General features: G+C 38.8%; 1 protein-coding gene across 1 annotated transcript in view; it reads left to right on the forward strand.

The window, feature by feature from the left end:
- The window catches only part of FAM120A (family with sequence similarity 120 member A), a 103,215-nt gene that overhangs the window by 12,033 nt on the left and 64,894 nt on the right, over nucleotides 1-26,288 (forward strand). The window contains exons 2-4 of the mRNA XM_039879817.1: nucleotides 6,066-6,312; nucleotides 9,344-9,426; nucleotides 26,061-26,189. Of these exons, the coding sequence (XP_039735751.1) occupies nucleotides 6,066-6,312; nucleotides 9,344-9,426; nucleotides 26,061-26,189 (459 nt within the window). The remainder of the gene's footprint in view (nucleotides 1-6,065; nucleotides 6,313-9,343; nucleotides 9,427-26,060; nucleotides 26,190-26,288) is intronic.

Here is a 26,288-nt window from a genome sequence, read left to right on the forward strand (position 1 = left end):
GTGGAGATGGGAGGCAAGGTGTTTGGTGGTTCCCGGTCTGGTCGTAATTCTTGCAGCATGTGGCAAGAGCAGTGTTCCATGCTCTGCATGCAGGAGCTATAGGATTTCACCTCCTTGATCTGAAGCTGCATTTTGATACGTTGTGATGGCAGCCACAGCAAAAATAAATTATGGCCTCGTGCCTTTAAATTGATGAGTGGTCTCTGGTTACTAGCCTGAGGTTTTCTGTAAGGAGGCCACACATGATTTTGAGTCTGGCTCCCTCTGTGGGTGGGAGGCTTTACCCACTTCGATTAACACCTGTAAGTAGATAAGCCTCGGGGTTTAATTTTTTAGCTTGCTTTATATTTTTTGAGAGTTCAAATTGAAATAATATTTCCAACATTGTATTTAATAGTTTTACTCACTTCTAAAATTAGAATTAAAAATTAGACAAACCAATTTCACTATGTCGTGCCCAGTTCAAGCTCTAAGAACTGGAAAGCCAAAGAATTGGAGAAACAGAACACAGATCATAGATTAGACATGAGATGGGAAATGGGAGTGAAAGGCATTCAGACCAGAAGAAAAGACACAATGGAAGGAAAAAGAACAGCTGATGCCCTGTCAGACCCTGCTTACCGAAATTTAACCTCTACTTTCCATTTGTATTTTTAATTAAATAATTAAAAATTATTTTTTAATTTTTAAAATTTTGATGCAATCCAGACATTTTTAATTTTGATGCAATCCAGACATTTTTTCTATCTCCACCCAAACTGTGCATCAAGTCTTTTCACCCTAACCAGTCTTTTGCACCCAACTCTTTATCAAGCTCTTTGACTCTTGGTTGTTGGACTTTATTCATTCATTCACAGGTGTATGGTTAACCTAGTCCTATCTGTGGGAGGCCTACCTTTCTCAGTCGGATTGTCCAGGGAGAATTGTGTTTTCTGTAAAAGGCTATCGGAGACATTGCCCATTCATCTAGTGGCCAAAGCTGTCTTTCAGGTGGTGTCTTATAAACTACTGACTTTTTTCTTTTGAAAATAAAGTTCTTTGGAATAATTTTAGGTTTATAGAAAAGTTTGCAAAGATGGTTCAGAGAGTTCTCGAATATTCTTCACTCAGCTTCTATGGATGTTAGCATACCGGGAGCAGGTGTAATTATCAAAATAGAGAAATTAGTGTTGGTGCAGTACCATTAACTACATTATGTAATTCATTCAGATTTCATCCGTTTTCCATCCATATCCTTTTTGGCTTCAGGACCCAATCCCAGGTGCCCTGTTGCCTAAAGATGTCTTGTCTCATAGGTCTCCCCTGTTATGGAATAGTCAGTCTCTGCTTCTCTCCGATGACTTCGACACTTTGGAGGATTTGACACTTTAGAGGTATTTTGTAGGCTGGCCTCCAATTCAGGATAGTCTATGTTTTCTTATGATTTGGGAAGAATGCTACAGAGGTCTTATCACACTGTAGTATGGGGTGCATGATGTCAACAGGACTTGGTTGACTGTGACCCCGGTGACTTGGTGAAGGTGGTATCTTGCCAGGCACTGTTCTATGATGTGACCGTTGTCTCCTTTGCTGGTTTGGTTCTTGGAAGCCATCATTCAGTCCAACCCACATTCAGGGGTTGAGAAGAGGTTTTACATTATTAATTTGAATTCTTTAGGGAAGATTTATATCGTCTTCTCCCTTTATTTCATCATTTGTTTATATCGGTATAGGTTCGTGTATTCATTTTGTACTTTGGTTTATAACTCAATACGTGTAATTTATTTTGTTGCACAAATTGTTCCACCTTTGGCCATTGGGTGTCTTTTAGGTGGGCTCATATATCCCTTTGACACACCCAGCACTGCCTTCCTTTCTGGCACCACAAAGTAAATGCTCTGGGCTCACCTTGAATTTCCCTGTCCCGGCATTGCCGATTTTCCTCAAGGGCCTTGGTCCCTTTTAGTAGAGAAAGTTATTTAGAAACCAGATGTGATTTTGGGTGTTCTCACTTCTGGGGTATTGCTGCTTCTAGGCTCTTGGCTGACAGCTGAGAGACGTACATGTGTAAACTAACCAATGCGTACACACTTACCTCTGATGATTTTTGTGCCTGCCTGTCTGTGTTGTCACTGACATGCCAGTTCTTATGGACTTCTCCATGGCTAATGCAGCACCACAGGGTCATGCTGGACTCTTCCTTTTGCACATTTGTAACCCCGTTCTCTGACAAGGTGACACCAGCTCATCTACCATTCATTTATTCCAATCTTACACACGTGAGTGATCTCAGCATTGCTCACCTGCACTCCTGAGAGAAAGATGACCAGGGAGAGTTCAGTGTCTGTGTGCTGGCTCTGTTCTCAGGCTTCCACTTAAAACATTGTTTTCCAAAGTCACCTCAGGGAGCTCCTTCACCCTGCTTAGTGGGGTTATTTCAGACAGTTTGATATATTTATCAGTCTGTACTCTGTCCTGGCACTCCTGACATCCTGGTGGATTTTTAAGAAATTTGTTTACATTAAAGTTCATTCCCCGAGATGTACAATTGTCTGAGTTTGGACAAAGACAGTCATGATGTGTTCACTACCTAGACTGTTAGCTCTTAACTCTTTCATTCAGGATTTTTGTGGTTTTCTTTTTTTCTCCTGAGTACTGCTGCACCCCACTTCCATTGTTCGTTTGCCTGTTGGGAAGGATTGTATCTCTGTTACTTGTGGTTTTTAATGCCATGTTGCCTTTTCTCATATAAAAACATGAATAATGGATTCTAACGGTAGGGAAGAATATTAGAATTAGAATATTAGAATTACAATTTTACATTCTTAGCTGGGCAAGTTAGGCATCAAGCCAGAACCATAACCTAGACATTTTGGTTCTCCCCATCACTGTCACTCCGTTGCCTGAGATAAGAAAGATAAGCAAGACCAGGGCACAGAGTGCCTTACTTTGCTTTAATTTAGGTTTGAAGTCTGTGCTTATGGATGTGGTTCCTTTATTTTTTGTTTTAGGTAATTAATTCTAGCAGGCAACTATTTAATGTGGGGTGAGCTTTTGGGGAGGATTTAAGGTATTGTTAATCATTGGCAAATTAATGTTGTAGTGAATATTAGTAGTTCATTCACTTTACTTTTTAATGCCAGTCTGAAACCAAATGTTCTGAATGAACAAGGAATTATGTGTCAGGCTACGGAAGGAGATGATTGTGGAGTGCTGCATATTCCACTCTCCAGAGGCAAATGAAGACTCTCTGGAAGTGTCAACTGGATGGTGGCTTCTACTGGACAGAGTATATTTATTCATTTTTATAGGTAGTTTAAAGATTCTTTGAGGGCTCTTGAAATAGGACCCCTATTTCATTTTTTCTTTGCTTACCATGAGCCAAGCACCAGGCTAAACCCTTGATACACAGAAGAGTGAGCTTTGCACCTTGGCATCTGGCAAGAAAAGAGCGTGTGAAAGGCAGGCCATTTATCCCCAGTGTGGTGGCACAGAGTTGGCCAATATAGGCATGGTATATACTAGTGCTGCTTCAATTTTTCATTCAGTTCTTTTCTTTTAAAAAAGTCTTTTATAAGCATAATTGCACCAACCTGATGCAACTATGGTGTTTTTTGCCTTTTCTCTTCCGGTCTTGTTCCACAGACAGTTTTACGTGGCTATATGTATTGGATATTGTATTCTGAAATGGTTTTGTTTAGTATTTTGTTGTAAGCTTTTCTCAAGTTTCTCCACAACAGCATGTAGCTGCTGTATTTACCCTGATCTTTAATGTTAGCTCATTTGTTCCCCACAGGAGCCTACCCTGAAACTTTTTTATGTTCCCAACATTTTTTATTGGGTGTGTTGGTTTCTTAGGCTCTATTTCCTGGAGTAAGATTACTGGGTCAGAGAGCATGACCGTTTTACAACTCTAGAAATATATTGCCTATTGTTTTACAACACAACAGCCCTCCTTAAAACTCTGCCAGGTCAGACTAATCCCTACCTACTCTGCCTCCTTCACCTACAGCTCTCCTCTGGGTCAGCAGGGTGGGGCTCCACACATACCACACTCACCTCTGGGCCTTGCACCTGGCTCTGCCCCATGGAACTGCTTTCTGAGTGATCTCAGCAGGGCTGGCCCCTTCTCTTGCCTCCGGGTGGTTGTGAGGATAATGTGGTAATAATTCCATGAGGCACACTGCTCAGTGGGTGTTCGGGGAAGACGAGCCATGTCATCTCTGAACTGCTCTCAGCCTCAGTTTCCTAGAAGAATGGGTTAGTAAACTGTCTTGTAAAATGTAAATATTGAGTATACAGTACTCATCTCTTGCATTTAATTCTACCTCATCTCTTCCACAGGATGTCTGGTGTATGGAGCAAGTGGCCATGCTGTCTTTTCTAGAACTCCTTGGAGGGGTGGGAGTGAGAGGGTGGTAGCTCACACCCTTTCATTTCAGGGCCTCTTAGGAGACTGTGCAGACTTACTATTAAAGATGTTGGTAAAACAGCCAGGAATTGCTAGTGATTTGAAAATGCTTTAAGATAGTGCTGTAAATATAAAGTTCTACGTAGTGATTTGAGGTGGAGAGCTTGGACTTGGAGGTTATCCTTTCTAGAATGTGAGATGATGGAACCAGCCTATTTTTAACTGTACTTTTGTATTTTAGTGAACGTACAATTTTTTGATTAAGGGATAAAACAACATTTTTCTATTCTAAGAAATAGAACATTAGTTCCCTAATTGCATGTTGTTTTATTTTTTCTTACAAACTAAAATATTTTTGTCAAATATTTATCTAGAGGATACAGAAAATTATTTTTCTTTTAAATATGCATCTTCAGGGTCTGCTTTGCCTGTAAATAAGATTTCATTATAACTAACTTTCCACCAAAATTTGGTGACCACTTCAATTATGAGAGTCAGTGAGAAATGAGAGTAACTCCATAGTGATATCCAGTGACCACTGAACACTCGAACTTAATTTTTAATGTAATTTAATTTTAATTCAGTATAACCACACATTGGACATGTAGTTCTAGAAATTTACATTTAAGGGCACTTAATTTTCACCTTTAGGATTCTATGGAGGGTTAATTTTCCATGGTTAGCTGAATCACTTGATTTAGTTTAAAATTATGTTTTCTGAAATACCTTATTCATTATAGAAACAAAAAAAACCCTGCAGATTTTAGTTGGATGAATGAATTTGATAAACATCAGGAGAGGAATTGATTTTCTTTGACTTTATATATTTTTGGAAAATATTTTCAATGCCTTTTGGTATGTGTTTAGGAACAGAGAGGGTTCGAGGGGCCTTTTACTTTTCCTTAGGCTTTACTTCTTAGTATGTCATGGACACTGCAAGTAGGTGGGGTGACCTTTCGCAGTGAAAGAGCCAGTAGAAGTAAAGAGATTTTGGCTGTAGTTTTCATCACTAAAAAGGCAGTAAATTTAGACCTACTCTCCATGGTGGTCCTGAACCTGGTGCTGTACCACCAGATCTGGTCCTTTGCATAGAATAAACATGTGACAGTTATGTGGGGGTAAATATATTCAGCCTTATTATTATTCCCAAATGCTGAATGCTTCAGGCTATATAGTAAGTAGTGGATGGATACACTTGGCTTTTAATTTTTTAAAAATCCTTCTGATTATTTCACCTATCTGACATAATAGATCTACTTCGAAGACATTATTTTTGTTTCACTGAGTGGCTGGCTTTTCTCTTTCTCCTTCACATTTCTTTATTTTCCTGTTCTGTCTCTTTCTGCTCCCTCTTTTCCTTCAAAATACTGTTTTTTGTTGTTTTGGGGTTTTTTTGTTTTTTGTTTTCTTGGCATTGTATATTTTTAAGCAGGGTGATCTTTGAACTTGATAAGAAATCAAAAATTAATTTGCCATCTGGATAAGATCATATGTTACTGACCAGGAATGATTTCCAATTGGAGCAATGTGCTGCACATTTTATTATGGCACTTTTGACTGGCTCGGGTATTTTCCATATCTGAAGTTTGCAGATTCTGTACAGACAGGTCTGCACATTGAGCTCATGCTGCCATGGTACCTAGCCTCTGACCAAGTGTCCTTTTCACTTGCACAGGTTGCACAGAGCATCGAGGACCATCATCAAGAAGTGATTGGTTTCTGCAGAGAAAACGGCTTCCACGGCTTGGTTGCGTATGACTCTGATTACGCACTGTGTAACATCCCCTACTATTTCAGTGCCCATGCCCTAAAACTGAGCCGGAATGGGAAAAGTCTCACCACAAGCCAATACCTGATGCACGAGGTGGCCAAGCAGCTGGACCTGAACCCAAACCGCTTCCCTATCTTTGCTGCTCTATTAGGTAGGTGGGTGTTGTGAGTACTGCCTCATGTATAAAGAAGTTCTGTACCAGGAACATACTGATATTTTAAGTTTCAGGCCTGGAATGTTTTGGATTATATCTTAAATTTAAAGAACCAGAGAAAGGGTTACTCAGAAGCATTTCTTACTCAGTATTATTTTTGGTGTTGCTGGTAACGTGCTTCTTTTGTTCTGACGTGTTTGTTTATGTATTGTGCTATCCGGGCTGAAAAACTAATTTTATGAATAAATTCACTTAGAGTTTGGGGAAAATAACATTTTTAAACATCATAGATGTTAACACAGCCCCACTATGAAAATTAGACTTTTAAATCTTTAGCATAAATTATGTTTGTTATAGAAGAAAATATGCTGTGAAGTTAACACTGTCATATTTTTCCCCTCATTTTTGGGACACTACTTTAAAAAAAAAGCAACAAAAATAAACTATCTTACCTTATTTACAATGCTTACGCTTTAAGTAAATATATAAACATCTTTAAAAACTCGGAGGAATTCCTTATGTTGAATACCTAGAGAGGATGAAATCTTGTTTTATATTTTATATATATATATATATATATATACACACACATATATACACACACACACACACATATACATATATATACACATATACATATATATATACATATATGTATATGTGTATACATATAAAATATAAAGTATATATATACTTTTTTGCTTAAAAATAACTTTACAATAGTTAATGCATTCATCCATCACTTTATGTCTACATTTTATACTTATTATCTTTCTTTTGTCTTCTGTTAGTACCCCTGTCTTATGCTTGCAGTATGTATGTTTCTATCTACTTTAATGTCTAGCTCTAGTTTGCTGAGAGTTTGTAAGAATTGTGTTCACAACACAAGTGAACATGTTCTAAGGGAGGCCTTCCCATGATTAAAATCTGTGAACTGCAGTGATGGGATGGAGGGCTGTTGGGGACACAGGCTCTTTTTAAAAGGTATGTAGTCTCCAGATAAGTCAGATCACATTGTACCCTCTTAGTTTGTATCCCATGGAGGGTAGCAGCCCGATCTGGTTGTGTTAAGAGGGGAATTATATTATGCGTTATTTTTAGAAATTCCTAGTTATTAGATTTTTATGAACAGTCCAAAAAAGTTGTACACAATTAGAAATTATTGTGAAGAAGACACAGTTTTTCATATCTTATTTGGTGATAGCATTTCAAATTGTATAACTGCCAGTCAATCAACAAAATTCTGATTTCATAAATTGTCTTTGTTTATTTGGATCTAATCTCAAATGTGTGTCTTTAAGTTAGTACTTGGTTGTTTTCTGTCTGTCTTCTTAGGCAACTCTTATAACTTGGGATTTGGAGGATTAAAACTAGTTTTCTAAATATACTTTAATATTTTCAGATATTGAAATATAAAAGTGTATTTCCACTGATGTTAAAAGTGATTGTGTGGATGGTTACATAAAAAGTTTCGCATTTACTTAACTTATACAAAATGACTTGGGTATATTAATTGACTTTTAATGAACTGGAAATTGTATGCTTTTAGACTATGAGTGCCTTAGCTGATTTGAGATGTGGAAGGATTTTTTTTATTTAAGAAACATTGAACACATTTTTTGGGAGATAATGCCAACTTATAACTCTTACAGCTAAATTATTTTATGAAATTTTAAAATAAATGAAAAGCAATCGGTAGTGACATTTTGGATAATTTAGTAATTAAGTTAGGGCTTGGAATTTCTTCAAAAAATTTAGGCAGGGTATAGGTAAACTCTTAATTGGGTGAGCATTCTTATTTTAGATTTCGTTTAAAAGTTTCAGTGTCCTCAAATGAGAAAGGTTATTTTCCTTTTCCTTTTCCTTTTTGTAATAGAAATTTTAGCTATATATGTTGTTTTGTTTTGGAAAAGTTGGGCGGAATATTCATTTAAAGTGTTTTTGACCTGCGTTTTAACGGACTACTACTGATGTTGGAATTGGCTTAATATTTTTTCATAAAGAAGCTTAAAAAGAATCTCGGACACTTCATACTTCACAGTAAGGTTCTGTGCAACCCATGAACAGAGGAAAACAGTGCAGAGCTCGGTGACTAGACAGCTAGGGTGTAGCTCTGCTCTTCTGGACATCACGGCAATTCAGTACTTCTATATCATGTGTTCGTGTGTTTAGAATATTATGATTAGGAATGTTGCAAATGATCTCACCTTGTTTTGCTTTCTGTTAATGACCAATTAATGAATTAGCTGTCTCCGTATGGTTGTGATTAAATTATGATATAAAAATTACAGAATTACTTAGAAAATTACCACCTTTAAATTGCATCGCGATAACTAACATGCTGAAGATTTTAGTATAGCAGGCAGCAAACACCGTGAAAGGAAAGTGTTTCCTCAAAATGTAGCTTCTCAACTCAATACTGTCTCATTTGTTGCACAGCCTGATGAAAGGGGACACAGCTGCATGGCACTACTTGCTTGTGTTGTGGTCTGTTCTTTGTCACAGACCACAGGGTGGTGGTGGAAATTATGGGAGAAGAGTGTTGATCCGTGTCACAAGCAACAGTCATTGTCACATAACCTTACATAGAGAGATTTTATAACTGCAGATTCCACCTTTGCTGTTAAACTAGTTCACAGAGTCCAGTCGTCTGGTGAACCAATAAGAACTTGTATCCAGTTGGCATTATCAAGCTGAGCTTATTCTTGCACTGGGAAGTTGCTTAGGTTGTTACGCAATATACTCAGTGTGAATGCTGTTGGAAGTGTACTGTGAATTCGAGTTGTAGTTGAAGCAGCTGCAAGAAATCTGCCTGCTGCATGCTGCTTCATATTAGAAGATGAAGAAATATTGTTTCTGTGTGGAAGTTTTATGTGGTTTATCAAATGAAGTGGTCCTAAAAAGTGACATTGCAAAATCTAAAAGAAACAAAGGTAATATATGGATTATAACATGCAGTTATAACATTTTAAGTTTCCCTGTGTCACTCATGGTGATGGCTTTTACAGTATGCGTGTTTGCATTCTAGGAAATCACATTCTCCCTGATGAAGACCTGGCTTCCTTTCATTGGAGTTTACTTGGTCCAGAACACCCACTAGCCTCACTTAAGGTACAAATTCATTTTATTTCCAAAATCGTAGTCATTACCTATTGATTTTGCTACTACTTTAATGAATATAAATAATGTTCCTGTATTGTAGAAGGAACTGTGCCACAAAGTTAGCAATGTCTTGCTTTTCCCTAATTTCAGGATCTGTACTGCCTTAAAAAGCAACCTGCCTTATCTTGTTTCCCACACCTATATTTTATGAAAATTATAAACGTCCTTAAAAATTCCCTTAGCGAAATTTTTCATGCTGGTTACCCAGATAGATGGAAATTTTTACAGCTAAAGTTTTTATATATTAGTCTTCTTACTTATAAATATTAATCTCTTAACAGGTAATATAGTCATCTGTTACTTAGATCAATGTTTTAGCATATTTTGATAAATTTTATAACTGTCTTAAGAATTTTCTAAAATTATAAAAGTCTGAGGCTTTAATGCTTTTCAAATGATGGAGTTCATTAGAGTAATGGTCCACTTGTACTGTCTTATTAACACTTAATGTTTATTTTCTTATCTTTCTTCCCTTTCTGTTTGTGAAAGTAATGAAACCTGAGAAGACACACTTCAATTGATCTTCTAAAGTGGGAAGGTTTATGCTTTGACGTGAGCACAATTGTAGAATTGATATGAGCAACTAGGAAGCTTGGAGTTGTACATGTGGGTGGTTTCTTGTGATTTTTCCCAGTTCTCTTTGTTGGGTAAATTGGCTGTGGCCTTCTCTCTACTATTAGTGTTAGGATCACAGTTGCAGTTTGTTAGGCGGGGAATTGGGAAGTTGGGATGTAGACTGGCTTGGCAGCCTGGCCCTTAATTCCTTGTAGTGAAGGAGAGGTTGCACGGAATGGTTTCCAAAGGCACTTTTTCCTGTAAAAGTCTGAGTTCTCTCAGAATTACCTTCCATCTCTAAACTGTTTTAATTGGTGGTTAATTTCATACTGGAGTTTTTGCTTTTTAAATGAGAGCTGAAAGTGCAAGTGGAATGTCTTTCCTGACTCTCATCTTGTTCTTTACCACCCGAGAACCCCCTTTCTGTCCCACCTCTTACTACTATGTCATAATATTTTCATTTTTATTCTAATATTTCTTGGTATGGGGGTTTTCACTGCTGTTCAAAAGTCAGTCTTTCTCTTTTTATTAGAAATGACTTGTTTTCTTTTGCTTTTTTGTCCTTTAAGGAGAAAAGCTTTTTGTTTGCTGTTTTCATTTATGAAGTGCTACACATTTGTAATCTTACTTCTACATTCTTGGTGATCCATTAGCATTTAACAGATTGGGAAAAGTACAGTCTGAAATCAGGTGGCCTTAAAGGTATTTTGCTCATTAGGTTTGTTAAGCTGTATGCTTTTCTAAGTTGAGACAAAACAAAGACTTGTTTCTTACAAGGTTTTTGTAGTTTTGTATAGTGGGGTGAGAGGCTCCCAGGATCCCAGACCATATGCATAATCTAAACTGAGCTGGCTTTGCTTCATGTGTCAGAAATTAGAAGTGAAGAGCTGTTTGAAGAATTTTTGGAAAACTAAATCTGTTGACAGGTCATCAACATCATTGTCCTGTGTTTTCCCTAATTTTTTTGGCAAGAAAAATATTTAACATGTAAAAGGTTAAAATAGAAAATGTCTATCAATATATCCAGTACATTTTGCTGTGAAGGGTTTGTTTTTTAATTCAACTATTTGGAGGTGTTATTCAGATACTTCACCTATGAAAACTTTTTATATCACCACCACCTAAAAATAAGAATAATTTCTTATTCCTATTACTATTATCACATCAACCTAATTAACAATAATTCCCTAATGTCATTTAATTTTTTAAGTTCATATTTGAATTATTCCAGTTATTCCCTAAAAGTCATTTATAGCATTATTTGTTTTTTAAAAAATAAGGATCCAATCAAGTTTTATGCATTACCATCATGTGTATGTTAAATGTTAGCTGGGTGTTTTTATGGTGTAATAGAGAAGCAATCCAAAATAATTTTTCAGTGACTTGATAAGTTGTAGGGTTTTTAGTCATATTATAAAATGCAAGCATATCTGGCTTTGAATTTAAAAATTATAAAACTTTTATGTTTTGACCTTTTATATACATCTTCTGTGAGGAACATCATTTTAGTCATCTTAACATAGATGATGAGAAATTTAATGTGATGATTTTTTTCTCCATGAACATTACTGCTGTATTGTCTGCATCCGATGTGCTCTTTAGTCTCTCCTTTTTCCTGGTTATGAAACTACATCTTTTGAAAATTTGGTTAGTTGTTGCTTATGGAACTTTCTCATGCTTTTTATTAGTCCTTTTTAACACAGTATGTTGTATATATAGCTTTTAAGGATATCTGTTTTTGCATCCCCAAGTTCAAATCTTCTTTAATCTGTTCTTTTTATCCTACTATATTTGTAGCATTTTGCCAAAGTCATATTTACTAGATTATTTTTTCACAAAGGGTTGGTGTTGTACGAACTCATCTAATCAGTTCGGAGCATCCTACCATGGAGTCCTCTCTGCCATCTCCTTTGTATTGGACAAACTACCTTGCAAGTTTTATGTAGGCTTTTCTCCTCCCCAGACCTCCTGCCAGTGTCATTCTCCTGTACACTTATTCTGTCTCTGTATTGCTCTCCTGACACCACTGCCCAATTGTGATGAGTAGGTAGAGGAGACTCCCCAGCCCAGCCCAGCCCAGCCCATCAGTCCAGTCTAGGCCTATCCCACTGTTTGGCCAATTAACATGCTTCTTCCAAAGCTCCCTTGCTTCTGCCTCTTCTCAGAGCTTCATCCGAATCTCAGCCTTTGCACATCTCTCTTTATGATTTAAATATTCTGTAGTGTTTACAACTCTACTGTCCGATCCACTGAGTGTTTAGTCACCACCGTTTACTGGCATTATCTTTCTCTCAGGCATCTGGATACCAGAGCAATCTATCAGGGCACACCAGGAATACTTTGTTTTAAATTTATGTAAATTTTTACCCCAAATATCCCTAACCTTATATTTTTTAATATATTACTGTCTGCCACCAAAAGTCACTGAGTAGTCTTTTTTACAGGTGTCTTTTATGGACAGTGTAGCCTTCGACCTGGGGGAAGAAGAACCCAGGCTGGTTCTGGGAGAGTAGTATGTTAGGGTCCCCAGGAACGTAGAATGGCTATAAGGGTAAGGTTGGGGCACATGGCAGGGCTCGTGATCAGCCTTGGGATGAAGCGCTGGCTCGGAGGAGGTTCTCCCTCTCAGCTTTCCTGATGAGGTATGTGGGTGGCAGCTGTACCTGCTACCCATCATCTAGCCAGTCCATGGTCCTCATACCCACTGTGCTTGGGCCCTGACTGGGTTTCACATCATATTTGGAGCCAGCTTCTAGAGAGAAGAGCAGCATAATTTCAGGTACTTTGAGGTTCTGTGGCATATCTGACATACTGTGCAACCTTACTAGGGTGAGGTAGGCCATCAGATCCTCTCTGGAATTCTTTTTGAAAGTAAGTTGGATATAAATTATACATAAATAGAAAGATGGGCTTCATTTATTCTGTTCTATCTTTTAAAGCATTGTAGGAGGTGGCGGTTTGGTCACTGTGGACCTTTCAAATAAGGAATTCCTGCTTCCACATTAGTGTTAATTGACATTAACTCAATATACTCCCTTCTCAAGAAGTCATCCTATACTTTTATAAGAGCTAAGCAGCACTTTCAAATCCGAGGATGTTTTGTGCTCTAGAGAAAATAATGTTAGGGGCCTGGAAGGTTGAGAGAAATCAAGCATTAACAATATGGATATGAGAGCTACTTAGAATACCAATCCTGGAAGATAACCACTTTTAACAGATTGCTATTTGATTCTCCAATGTTTTTTTAAAATGTACATCCTATTTATCATTAAAATGTCACCATCATCATGCACATTAGCTGCACATTCTTAATGGTCTCTGTGGAACTTTAGTGCACAGATTCACTATACTGGACTCTCAGTTTTTAGGTCATGGAAACCTGTTTTTAGTAAGAAGTTTCATTCTTTGCTCATTTTAAATTTATATGTGGAATCCTTAAATGGAAAACAAAATAGAACTCGCAAGATTTTTACTTGTTTATGTCTTTCCATCAGTGCTTCCTTCCTTGTTCTCAGTTGGTTCTCAAGTGAAGGTGGAAAGTTTGAAATTCCAAGGAATCTGCTGGAATGGTTGGGACTCAAGAATAGCTTTTCTCTCTGTTTTACAGGTTGAGGGTGGGAGGGTTCCCATGTCACATTGCTAGGAAAGGGGCAGTGTTTTGGGAGGGATTTGTGCTTCCTAATTATTACAGGATCGATTTCAGCTCAGCTCCTCCCACGAGAGATTGGGCCTGCCAGCAGAATTCTTCCTGAGTGAGCTGGAATGCATGGCTGTTCAGAAAGAGCAAAACCGAGGTCAGCAAGGGGATACTGAAAAATACAGTGTTTATTAGTGCCCGACTTCCGAAGCCTTGGTGGAGATCAAGGAAACAAAGGGAAGCTTACTAATGGCACTTCTGCTCTCTGTGTGTCTTCCCATGACTTGGAATCTTCTAGTTTTATGATAAATAAGCAGCATATTCTTAGTTTTAAAAATAAGTGCACATTTTCCAGTATATTCTCTCGCCGTGGGTCCAGAACCTCCACACTGTCTGTAACTATTACTTTTTCATCACTAATGACAGGAAGAGATTGCTCCTATTGAAAATGTGGGTCTCGTGGCGTTTTTTCGACCTCATGCCTTGCCCAAGACTTGCCAGTCAGTGGGCTCTGTACACCAAACACTCTGAGGCAGCTCGCCCAGAGACATCACTTCTTGAGACCATACAAATCTGAGACCAGAAGGACATGTGACAGAGTTGAGACTTGCCAGCCAATTACTTCTAAAACTACCATTCTTGGTTAGAAAGCTCTTTTTTCTTTTCTTTTTTTTAGTAACAGCTTTATTGAGATATAATTTACGTACCATAAAATCTACCCCTTTAAAGTATACAATTTAGTGTTTTTAGTTTCACAGAGCTATGCAGCCGTCATCACTATCTAATTATAGAATATTTCATCACCCCAGAAAGAAACTCTGTGCCCATTGGCAATCACTCCCCACTTTTTTCCCTCCCATGCTCTTTGGCAGTCACTAATCTAATTTCTCTCTCTGCCTCTTCTGGACATTTTATATAAGTAGAATTATGTGATCTCTTGTGTTTGGCTTCTTTAGTGAGCATGCTTTCAAGGTTCATCCATGTTGTAACATGTATTAGCACTTCATTCCTTTTTATGGCCAAATAATATTCCACCGTATAGATATACCTACCACAGTTAATCCATCAAGTGATTGGACATTCAGGTTGTTTCCACCTTTTGGCTACTGTGAATATTTGTGTGCAAATCTTTGTGTGGACCATGTTTTCATTTCTTGCAGGTATATACTTAGGACTGGAATTGCTGATTAAGTAGTAACTCTGTGCTTAACTTTTTGAGGAACTACCAGATTGTTTTCCATAGCGGTTACACAGTTTACAATTCCTCCCAGCACTGTGTAAGGACTCTGATTTCTCACCAGCACTTGTTATTGTCTGTTGTTTTGTGTTTAGCCATTCTGGTGGTGTGATGTGGTTTGGTTTGCATGTCTCTGATGACTGGTGATGTTGAGCCTCTTTCCTTTTGCTCACTGGCCATTTATATGTCTTCATTGGATAAGTGTCTATTCAGATCCTTTGTCTATTTTTAAGTCGGGTTGTCTTTTTATTACTGAGTTGTAAAAGTTTTTTTTTAAATATATCATGAATCTATGTATACATGATTTGCACATACTTTCTCTACTTCTGCGGTTGTCTCTACTCTCTTGAGGGGATCCTTTTGATAACTCTTTCAAGACTTAGGCCATTTAAATGGATCGCCTTTTACTGCTCCTAGTCACTCCACTCAGTCACTTTTAAAGCTTTGGTGACCTTATCAGTCTTTCCCCATTGCCTTCCAGAATCCTCTATAAATTCAGTATGCTGGAGCTTGCCCGCAGACGACATGTTCTTTGTCTCTCTTAACTTCAGTGGTCTGCCCTCTACTGTACTATGGACTTCTAGGCCCAGAGTCATGTACTGGGTCTTCTCCCAGAAAAGCTTTGTTTCCTGTCTTAACCTTTATTATCTCTTCTCCCCTCTGCTACTGTTGCCTTCTACCTTTAATAGTCTCACGAGCTGACACTTTGGTTTTTGGCCCTCTGCAGAGCCCTTTGCCCACTTTCTCACAGTTTCTCCTTCTCTAGCCAGCCTGGACCTCCTGGTAGGTCACCTTGAACTGGTTATACCAGTATTACTCTTTCTTGTTCCTTGTTCCTTCTTCCTTCTTATCTGCCCAACAAACCCCTCCACCCTAGATAGGTGCTATAGTAAACATGTCTGCAGCAAACAGCTGAACTGATGGACGCCACTGCAAATTTATGGTCTAAGTTAAAGATGGAGCTTAATAAATGTAGAGGGGTACTGTGTTCATGAATCAAAAGACCATATGAATTTGTTACATCTATTTGTTATATAGATTTACTGCATCTTTACTACATCTTAATCAAAATCCCAGCAAGCTTTTTTTTTGGTAGAAATTGAAAAACTGACTTTAAAATTCCCACAAATTGCAAGGACCTAGAATAGCAACAAAAATGTTGAAAAGGAAGAACAGAATTTTAGGACTTAATGTTACCTAATTTCAAGACTCATTTTAAACTATAATAATCAACTCAATGTGGTACTGACATAAGAGTACTCATGTAAGCTCAGTGAAGTCAAATTGAGTCCAGAAATAAATCGACACATACGTGGTCAGTTATTTTTGCCAGAAATCCCAGGGTAACTAAATGGGGAAAGGATAGTTTTTACAATAATTGCATATCTAAATGTAAAAATAAGAATATAAAAATTAACTCTGAAAGAAAATTAAAGAGAACATCTTTTTGACTTGAGTTAGGCAAAGATTTCTCGTTAAGAGAATGGAAAGCAAGCAACAGAGTGAGAGGAGCCGTTTGCAGAATGTATCTGTGGTTGGGGACTTGTATCCAGAATGTGTAAAGGACAGCACATTAAGAAGATACAACCCAACAAAAACAGATGAGGGAAGGTTTCGAACAGACGTTTTGCAGAATGTTCAATAAGCATACTGAGAGATGCTCTGTGTCATTAGAGAATGCAAGTTAAAGCCACAGATGCACTGTGACCACTAGAATGGGCCAAATGATGAGACTGATGATGCCCCGTGTTGGGAGGTATCAATACTCGCAGCTCTCAGATTGTGCTGGTGGTAAGTAGAATGGTCACTTTGAAAAGAGTCTGGCAGTTCTTAACAAAATTCAGCGTACACCAACCATATAATCCAGCAGGCCTATTCCCGGGCATTTACTCATGAGAAATGAAATCATCTGTTCACACAAGACTTGAACCTGAGTGTCCTAGTAGCTTTATTAATTGTAGCCTCAAATAAACGAAGCCATATGTCTGTCAGCTGATGAGTGGATGAATAAACTGTCAGACAGTCACACTGTGAAATGCCGATAGCGGTGATAGGAACTACCTACTTGTCTTGCACTATGTATGAATTTTAAAAGCATTATCTTAAGTGAAAAGTCAAACAGAAAGGAGATATCTAGAAATGCTTTTAAGTAAAACCCTGGAAAAGGCAGAACTTTAGTGATAGCAGATTAGTGGTTCCCTGGGGCTGGGAATGGAAGGAGCATAAGGAACTACTTGGGATGATGGGAACATAATATTTCATGATTGTGGTGGTGGTCACACTAATGTATGCCTTTGTCAGAACTCGATGAATTGTGTGCTTAAAATTGATGGATTTTCTTGCATGTAAAATATCTCAATAACAATGATTTATAAAATTATGATCTCAGACTTGAACCAGGCTATCAGTGTCAGCAGTTAATCTCTTTACTCCCCTTTTCATCTGTCTTAAAGTTGTTATTCTCTTCAGGTCTCTCTTCAGTTGCACACTGCTTTCTGGCACAGATCTTTTATCCAAGGATAGTGAGACCTTCTTCAGCTTCTCGTTCCCTGTCTGCATTCTTCTTCATCCATACCCATTTTTCCAGCCAGAGACTAGCCTATCCTGACATTCTGGAGCCATTCTGGAACGCACTCAGGGACCCCCTGTGCTCTTCATCATGGCAGCCCCTTTTCTCCTGTGTGGCCAGCCCCCTTTTCTCTGCAGTTGGTCTTCAATTTGTAAATTCAGTCCTGTCTTTTCCACTGAGGGTGGTCTCCTGTAATGTCTCCAACAGCTTAACCCCTGCACTGAATTTGGGCCACTCCAGTGAGCCTTTGTCCAACGCTGCTGATGACTCGGTTAACAGGTTTGAAGAATGGCTTTCAGCCTCCCGGGGCACTTGGGACTGTCAGCTGTCCTGCTCTTCTCTCTCTGCCTTGCTTCCCACACCCTAGCACTGTTCTCTGTCCATCATGTGCCTCATTCCTTCCTTAACTCCCATGTGAGCTGGCTGCTTCTGGTTGTGTGTGTATCACAGGGTCCACCAGTACCTTGCTGTAGCGCTTGTGTTTTCTTTCTGGCACATCTCAACTACCACGTCTGTGTTTCCAGTATACTTCTCCCAGCGAAACCCCTTTCCTCAACTGCAGGGTGCATTCCACTGTTCACCAAGCTTTTCTACGTGGGCGTTCCACCTGTGCCCCAGATTTGCCATTTCTAATTTAGAAAGGTCATTTCTAAATGAATTTATCCTTCTGTGCTTTGTTTCTCAGCTAGTGGTACCATTGTGCCTGCAATCATCCAAGGTTTTAGAATTTGGGGATTATCTTGGATTCTTTCTCTCCCTGCAGTTACTCTCACCTTCCCTGATTTGCTCATCCTCTCCTTCCCAACCACACCAGTGTTGTCCCAGGGGCTGTGTATGGTTTTCTGCTCTTATGCTCATTTTCCGTATTTCTGACATTCAGGCCTGACTTCATACCCATTGACAGTCTTTCTCAGACTCCCTTCTTAGACAGTAGGGGTTTGGGTTTCATGGATCTGTTTTTTGTTTTGTTTTGTTTTGTTTTTTAAGTCGGGAGGACTACTGTACTGTTGCCAACTTTTAATTGTTCTAAATAAGAATATTAGAAGAAAAATAAACTCACCATCTACCATTATTTCCTAGAAAAGGACATTTCAACACTAAAAGATGCATAATTTAGAAGATAAGAGTGCAGTGGCCAAGTGTGCAGTCTGTAGGTTTAGATTATGGCCCAGCTACTCACGTGATTGTCTCCTATGAGTGCCTTAGTAACTAGTTCCTCTGTCAAATGAGAACACTCAGAGTGCACCTCTTGGTGACTTCGTGAGGATTAAATGAAGCGATGCATGCCGAGGGCAGTGTCTGGCACATAACACTCAAAAATAATAGAATATTCCCTCAGGAGAGGAACACAACCACAGGACACTGCAGCCCTAGCTGGATGCAGATACCCCTGCAGGAGGGAGCCCAAGCTCACCCACCTTTCCATCAGGGTCTGCTGATGCTCCTTGCTCAGAAAATGTGATGAGAACTTCTCTTTGCTCAGTTTTATTATGTTAAATACTTTAAATTTTCTGTGAAATACTTCAGTGTATGTGCATAGCGGTTTCTACCTGCAGAGCTATGATTGCATTTAGCACTATTTGTGCTTAATTCCATTTTAGCAGTCTTTTCATAGCTTTATTTAGGTGAATGTATGTAATATTGGTATCATTCATAACTTAAGAGTCTCAAGGGTATAGCCGTCGGTGGTTACCTAACAGCTGTGGTGTTTAAAGGTTTTCCTCACTCTTAACTTCTTAGTAGAAAACACCAAGCCTTGGGGCGTGGTTTTAGAGCTGGAAGAGCTCTTTGCACAGCTTGGTTTGGTCTGACTTTGAGACTGACCTGAGAACCACTGCCACTGGGGATGATGTGGAAGCCTCTTTCTTTCCTTTGCTTTTTGACAACAAGAATGTGAGCTTCCTGAAGTAAGATGCCAGGGAGCTGCTGCACATTCTTGTTTTTTAGCACAGGAGCGAATGTTGACCAAATCAGGTTTCTTATTTCCTTATCTGAAGTTGCTAAGTTTCAGAGTATTTATAATCATCAAACTTTGCTGTTTCTGAGTGACAGTGAAGTGGATCAGGTTCTTCTCCTTCAGCCGTGACATTATGTGAAACTCATGTTTGTATTCATTTGCGTTTAAATGGGCTGCCAAAAGATAGCTTGGGAGTAGCAGCACCAGTAATCTCAAATCATTTTGCATGGCATTTCATTAGCACACAAACTCCATAGGGATTGAGTGACCAAGTGGACTTTAGAGATCAAACCAGATGTACTGCATATAAACATGCAGAAGACTGAGGGTGACTGTAGTATTCATGCTTTGGGATTCTGTACTGTCCTTATTGTCGTCCTATAACTTCGTATTGAGTAGTTAGTCTTTAGATGATAAGAAATTAAACAACCTTAGCACTTGTGGAAATGTACATGATGTACGGATAACATTTATATGAAGTTTGGATGCAGTTAGGAGAGATCATCAAGGGTTTTTTTGTTCTTGTTTTCTTAGTCAGAATTTAGTTCAGACTAATCAAAGTGATAGCAATTTTTTATAATATATAAATACTGCTTATAAAACTTTTTGAAAATGTAGATACTATTACTTAATCCCTGACAGCACACTATAAAGCAAAATAAAATACCAGAGAACTTCGACATACTTAGGAGGTCATAATTAGCAGCAAGAGAATTGTTTTATAACTACAGTACTATTCAAACAAAGCAAACATGAATCTGTTTTTACATTTTGCATGGTTATTTTTAACTTTGCTTCATTCTTTCAAGTATTTGGATTTCTAACATTGTTAAATTTTTAAAGATCTTTTTAAAGAAAATATTTTAAGTCACAAATTATTGTCTACTATGAATTAATATGCTGTAAAATAAAACATAATCCACCTAAATGCACCCATCTTCTCTACTCCAGCATCAGTCTAGACAGCATTTAAAAATGTACTTCATAAATATTTTTACTAAAATCAGATGTCTACGTCACTTACTGTTGGCAGAAAATGATCTGTAATGAATTGTCACGACCTGTGAAGTTACCCTCTACACAGACTTCACCCCTCACACACAGTCTAGTGAGCAAGGATGCAGTTTGCTGTTTCAGGGGCTTCATTTGTGGCTTTGAGTTTCCTGAACATCCGAAGATTTCAAATTTCTGCCAGTATAAAGAAAAAGATTTTAGTGGCCAAAAATCATATACTCTGTATGAGGGAAAATACATAGGATGAGGATTATTTGAGAAATAAGTAATACTTTATAGCTTTTCTCAGGCTACGAGCACTGTTTAGCCTGACATTATATTATATATGCACACACATCTATGACAGAGTTTAATTGGCTTTTAGTTTCTTGGGTGTGTGTGGGGTGGTGGCTAACTTTTGTATTAAGAAACTGTTATTCATCTAAATCATGTGGCAAACCTGATACCGACATTCTTTTCCTAAAGATGCAACACAGATGTTCACAGAGTGACAGGCATAGAACAGTGAGGATAGGTTCAGGCTCCTGTTAGTGCACTAATGTAAGGTTTTAAAGGGGTAAAGAAGTGAAAAAAATTTTGAACAAGAATATCTTTAAAAGAGAGGAAAAGTTTTTTTCAGCACCTGTAGATTTGGAAAATGCTTCTTTGTCTTAAACAAAAACGTTCTGAATGGGGTTTTGAAACCACTTGGAACTGGAACAGGGTCTATAAAATAATGGACCATACACTGTACATTGGTTTGACCTCTTGAAATAAATGGCTAGTTAAAACAAAATCACAGGTCTTCTTGTCTATAGTATGTCCATGCATTATACAACAAAAATGCAATGTCTGGATTTCTCCCAAGTCTATAATAAACCACCACATCTGTTGAATGCATTTCCTTCTGTGAGCCAGCACATGCTGTAGGCATGCAGACCCTGGGCATCTACCGAGGAAGTGATCTTCTCGCCTCTGATGGGACACCTGCCATTTTATTAGAAACATTTCATTTCCATCATGTGAAAGTTAAGACCCTTTCAGATTCTCCTTTCTAGTGGTACATTTTTTAAAGCTTAGGAGAGTTTTAATCAACATATCACCTGAAAGAGAATCTTGGATTTTAATTGAATCCTTTGCCACTGTGGAATGGTGGGTAATTTGAGTTTAAATATAATATAATATGGTAACTACTTTGTGCTATTTAAATGAATTCACGGCCATAGAAAAATATTTGTTTTTTAAAGTATAACCAAGATGAGACAAGATTATAAGTAGTAAAATCCTAGAAAATAGTAAAAATTGTTTGCTTTTTTCAGGGACCCTTCATTATTTTGCTTTTAGGAATGTGAAAGAGATTATCTTTGAGTTTAACACTTTCTTATAATGTAGATGTTTCTTAGGTCCTGCACAGTACTCCTTGAGTTGCTGAAATAATGCATAGGGACTCTAAAGAATCAGAGGTTCTCTCTGCCTCTGGTAGCTGGCACCGGCTGCAGTGCAGACTGCCTGTGGACATCTCTTTGAGAGTCTGTGTGGTGGGGCTTCTGAAGACTCTTTTGAGTTCCTGCAATGTGGGTCTACCCTGTGCTCATACCACTTGGGGTTATTTCTACCCAGCACTGGAGCTGTGGATACATGGCCATACCTTCCTCTTGTTCAGGTGATTAGCACTTGTGTCCCTCTGCTTGGAGACATCTGAGGCCCACACTGCTTGGCTGGGGCAGAAATGTGGCGGTTGTCTGAGCAGGCCTGGGAGAGTGGTCAGCCAGGTGCTTGTAGGCAGATGTTCCCTGGACTTGAGCCCCAATCCAGCCCTGGGACTCCTCAGGGGTTTATAATTAAATACAAAGTAGAAGCTGTGAGGAGTGGCAAACAGAACAGGGGATTGTCATCAGTGGCAAAGAGGGGCACTTGCTGGCTTAGGGATCCTGATTTGACAGAGTGGCAAGGCCGATAGAGGTGGAAGGACAAGCAGCATGGGCCAAATCCTGGGTAGACCTGCCCTCACTGAGTACCTTCCACATCATTCTCTCCTGTCCGCAGCCTGTAGGGGTTAGCACTGTACATTTTTCAGTAGGAAATAGGAAATTGAGAGAAAGATAAAAATTAGGGGAAATATTTCACATGAGGGGATATTTTGTGTGGAGGCAGTTAGCATCAATTTCTACACAAACAGTATCTATTTATTATTTAATTATTCTTCCTGGAAGCAAATGGATAAGTTTACACAATGTCTTGGAGATCTTTTCCAGCTCCAAATTTTTGTTTCTTTACTTGTAAAGCAAGTAACTAACAATTACTGAAATTGCTACAAAACGACATAAAAAGACATAAAAAGGCAGTTGATCGTAAATATTTGTTTTTTAATTAAACAGAATTTACTTTCTATCCTTGGAGATAGAAAATATATATGTTTCCAACTCTAATTTAGATATGTTGCAATTTATTTGACTGTTGGTTTTTCCTAAGTTTAAACTTTTGAGATAAAATAAAAACAAAACTTCTCAAAGAAAAGAAAAGAGAAGAAATGGGACTCTCATTAAAATATTTTGAAGCCCATCTTGAAGCAGCAAATACTTCGTTTATTTGGTTGGTTTGAGTGTTAATTTTGTTTTTATGAATAGACAAGGACAGGTTACTCTAACTCTCCTGTGTAGCTTCTGCTACAATGGGATGAGCCAGATGCTATTCTGGAGTATCTTTGGGAAGCAACATAAAGGTGGTGGCACTTTTTGTGGGTCAACAAGTCTCAATGCGTTTTTTTTTTTTCCAGTTTAAAGAATGTACATAAATACTTTCATGAATGTAGGATGTGTGTAAAGATACAAGGAGTCATATTTAAAGTGGCCAGGATTTTTAGGGTTTTTTTTCTTTCCCCATTTAATTGGTTCTGTTGCCATTCAGTTTCTAATAGGAATGTGTGAAGTCCCCAATATACACCCCATGGCAAGGCTTTAAGAGAAAGTACAAATTAGAAGTTATTAAAAGTGTCAAAAGTTTAATAAATTGGATGTTTGTAAACATATCCATACTTAAATATACCAGGAGTCTTTAACTACTAAATGGAATTCTATGGTAAATCTTTTGGTAAAATTTAGTACCATCTAAGTTTTAGGAATTATTTCATGTGCTCATTCTTCCTAAGTTAAAGCCTCTCATGTCTAGCGAGGCCCTCCATGTGTGCCCTGTGATGCTGCATGCTGTCACTCTGGCTTTCCTGAGATGGGCTGGGGCAGGGCCTCCATGTCACTACCACCAGATTTTGCCCTGAGGATGAGGAAGACAGGAGTTCAGTCTGAGTTAGATTTAGAAGGCTACATTAGGAATGAAGCAGGGAGGATGAGGGGTGGGTAGGTATGAAGAAGTCCAGGCCATGGGGAAGTTATAAAGGATGCAAGTTTATGGTGGTCTTAATTAGCCACTCAGAAGAATTTAGGTGTTCTTTAATTGTAGGATTGTTCACTTCAAGAATATTTTAGCCACAGTGTTGTGGGGGCGAGTAGTGAAGATAGTGAAGGGTATTCACAGGAACAAAAGCAACAAACTGTCATTTTCATTTGAGGTAGGTGGGACAGTAGGCAGCTGCCTAGTCTTTTGTGGTGTCCCGATGTCAGGGAGCACACCCCTAGGAGAGGCAGCTTGTACCACCCCACTAGCTCCCCACCATTGGGGGAAAGCCCTTTTCTTATTTTGGCCTTTTTATATCTAGAAAGTTCTGTTCTTACCATGTCAATTGTCATTTATTTGTTCTGTGTGTAAAATCATTATAAAATGACCAGCCTTTCTAGCATCATGTACTACGTAAATAGGTGATCCTAGGCTTTTAGAATGCTACAACGTGTGGCTAACAAGCCCCCAACTGTAGTTAGAGAGCCTCAGGCACTGCTGTCCCTGTGCCTATCCTCTTATCATGTGCTCACTGAGGTGAAAATGCCGTATTCCAAGCCAAGTGTAGGACACTCATGGTTTCTGTCCTGACTCCCTATTCCTGGGGCTGCCACCAGCTGGCCCTCTACCTGCCCTGCCATGAGAATGGTAAACACTCCGAAGGTGGGGAGTAGACAGAACTTCCATGTCTCTCAGACTGGCTGGAACACTCTGTTCCAGGGTATTCCTCACTGAGGAGCAGGTGTGTGTCAGATTTTTCATTTTTACATGGGGGAATTAGATTTCTAGGAATGTGCTTATGATCCACATCCACAGACCTTGCAGTGGTCCTCAGCAGTTCATCATGTGGGATTTACCTTCCTAGGAGAGGGGAGCAGCTGCTCAGACACAGGAAACATTGTTTCAAGAAAAAACTATTTTTTTTTAAAGGAAATTGAATATACTCTTGTGCATCTGAAAATTTGCATGATAATAACTTAGAAGTGTAAATATCTATTTCTCCAAAGGTTTCTTCCATTCCATTTGCTTAGGGTGAGTTTTTCTAATTTTCTTCTTTTTTTTTCTATATTTTTTTATTCGGTGTCTCAGAACAACAGAAATTAATTATCTTGCAGTTCTAGAGGTCACAAGTCCAAAATGGGTCTCACAGCTGAAATCAATGTGTCAATAAGACCACAGTCCTTCTAGAGGCTCAGGGAGAGTGTTTCCTACCTTTTTTAGTTTCTAAAGGTTGCCACATGCCCTGGCTCGTGGCCTTCCCTCTACTGTGAAAGCCAGCAATGGCTGGTGGAGTCGTTACATTTTGTCTCTGACACCAGCTTTTTGCCTCCTTTTCACATTGGAGGACCCTGCGATGACATGGAGCCCATCTAAATAATTGAGGGTAACAGGCTTGGCCTGAAGTCAGCTGACTGCCTTGGAACATACCACATTCACACGGGTAGTGAGCAGCAGTGCAAAGCTCTGGAGGCACAAGGCCTTTAGATCTTTTTGCCCACTTTTTTATTTGTATGATCTTCATGACTAAATAGGAAATAAAGATGTCATTCATTGCGCTATCATTCAGTTATTTTTTAATTGCTAGAAACAAAGTTATTACCTGATTCATCTTTAAGAACAAGGGTATAACTATAATTGTATCATAAATTAAGACTGTTTTTCCCATATGTTTTTTAGTTTTCATTAAAAAGCCCAAAACTTTTTTAAAAAAAGACTGTTTACTTACCTTTTTCTACTATCAACTATTCTAGGACAATAAAATACTCCTGCACTTTATCCCATGTGTCTTTCGCCAGATATGTCCCTCATCAGGCAGGGATACAAGTTTCCTCCCCCTCAGAGCTGACTTTAGCTTTCTTTAGTGGACTCGGGCATGTGGAACTGGGCCTGGCACAGCCTCTTGCTGGCTAATGTTCAAAGAAAGGAAGTGTCTAGGGCTCAGGCTTCTCCATTCTGTGTGCCAGCTCTTACGGGGAGCAGGATCGCAGGCTTGGATCTGATCGTGGGTAGGTCACAGACTTGGTCTCAGAAGTAATGAAAGGCTGTCAGATGCTCCTTAACCTAACTGGGCTATATTTTCAGCAACTGAAAGGGAGACCTAGGGTTCAAACCTCAGAGCACCAGAATTTTGGGGCCAAGAGCTCACAGATGGGTAATAACTGGACCCTTAAAAGGAAACACCACCTGGAAATTCTGAGCCCTGTGTTTGAAATTAATGTGTTGACACGTGTGCTTGTTTTCTCAGGTCCGGGCCCACCAGCTGGTCTTGCCACCATGTGACGTGGTGATCAAGGCCGTAGCTGACTACGTCCGCAACATCCAGGACACCTCAGACTTGGATGCAATAGCTAAAGATGTTTTCCAGCATTCTCAGGTAGAAATGCAAGCTCCTGGGTAGCAGTTTGCACAGTGCTGTGTGCTGGGTTTGGAAGGGGCTTGAGAGGTACATGCTGGCTGGCCATGTCCAGGAGTG

Source organism: Pteropus medius, unplaced genomic scaffold (assembly GCF_902729225.1).
Source record: "Pteropus medius unplaced genomic scaffold, Ma_sr-lr_union100, whole genome shotgun sequence".
Taxonomy (NCBI): Eukaryota; Metazoa; Chordata; class Mammalia; order Chiroptera; family Pteropodidae; genus Pteropus; species Pteropus medius.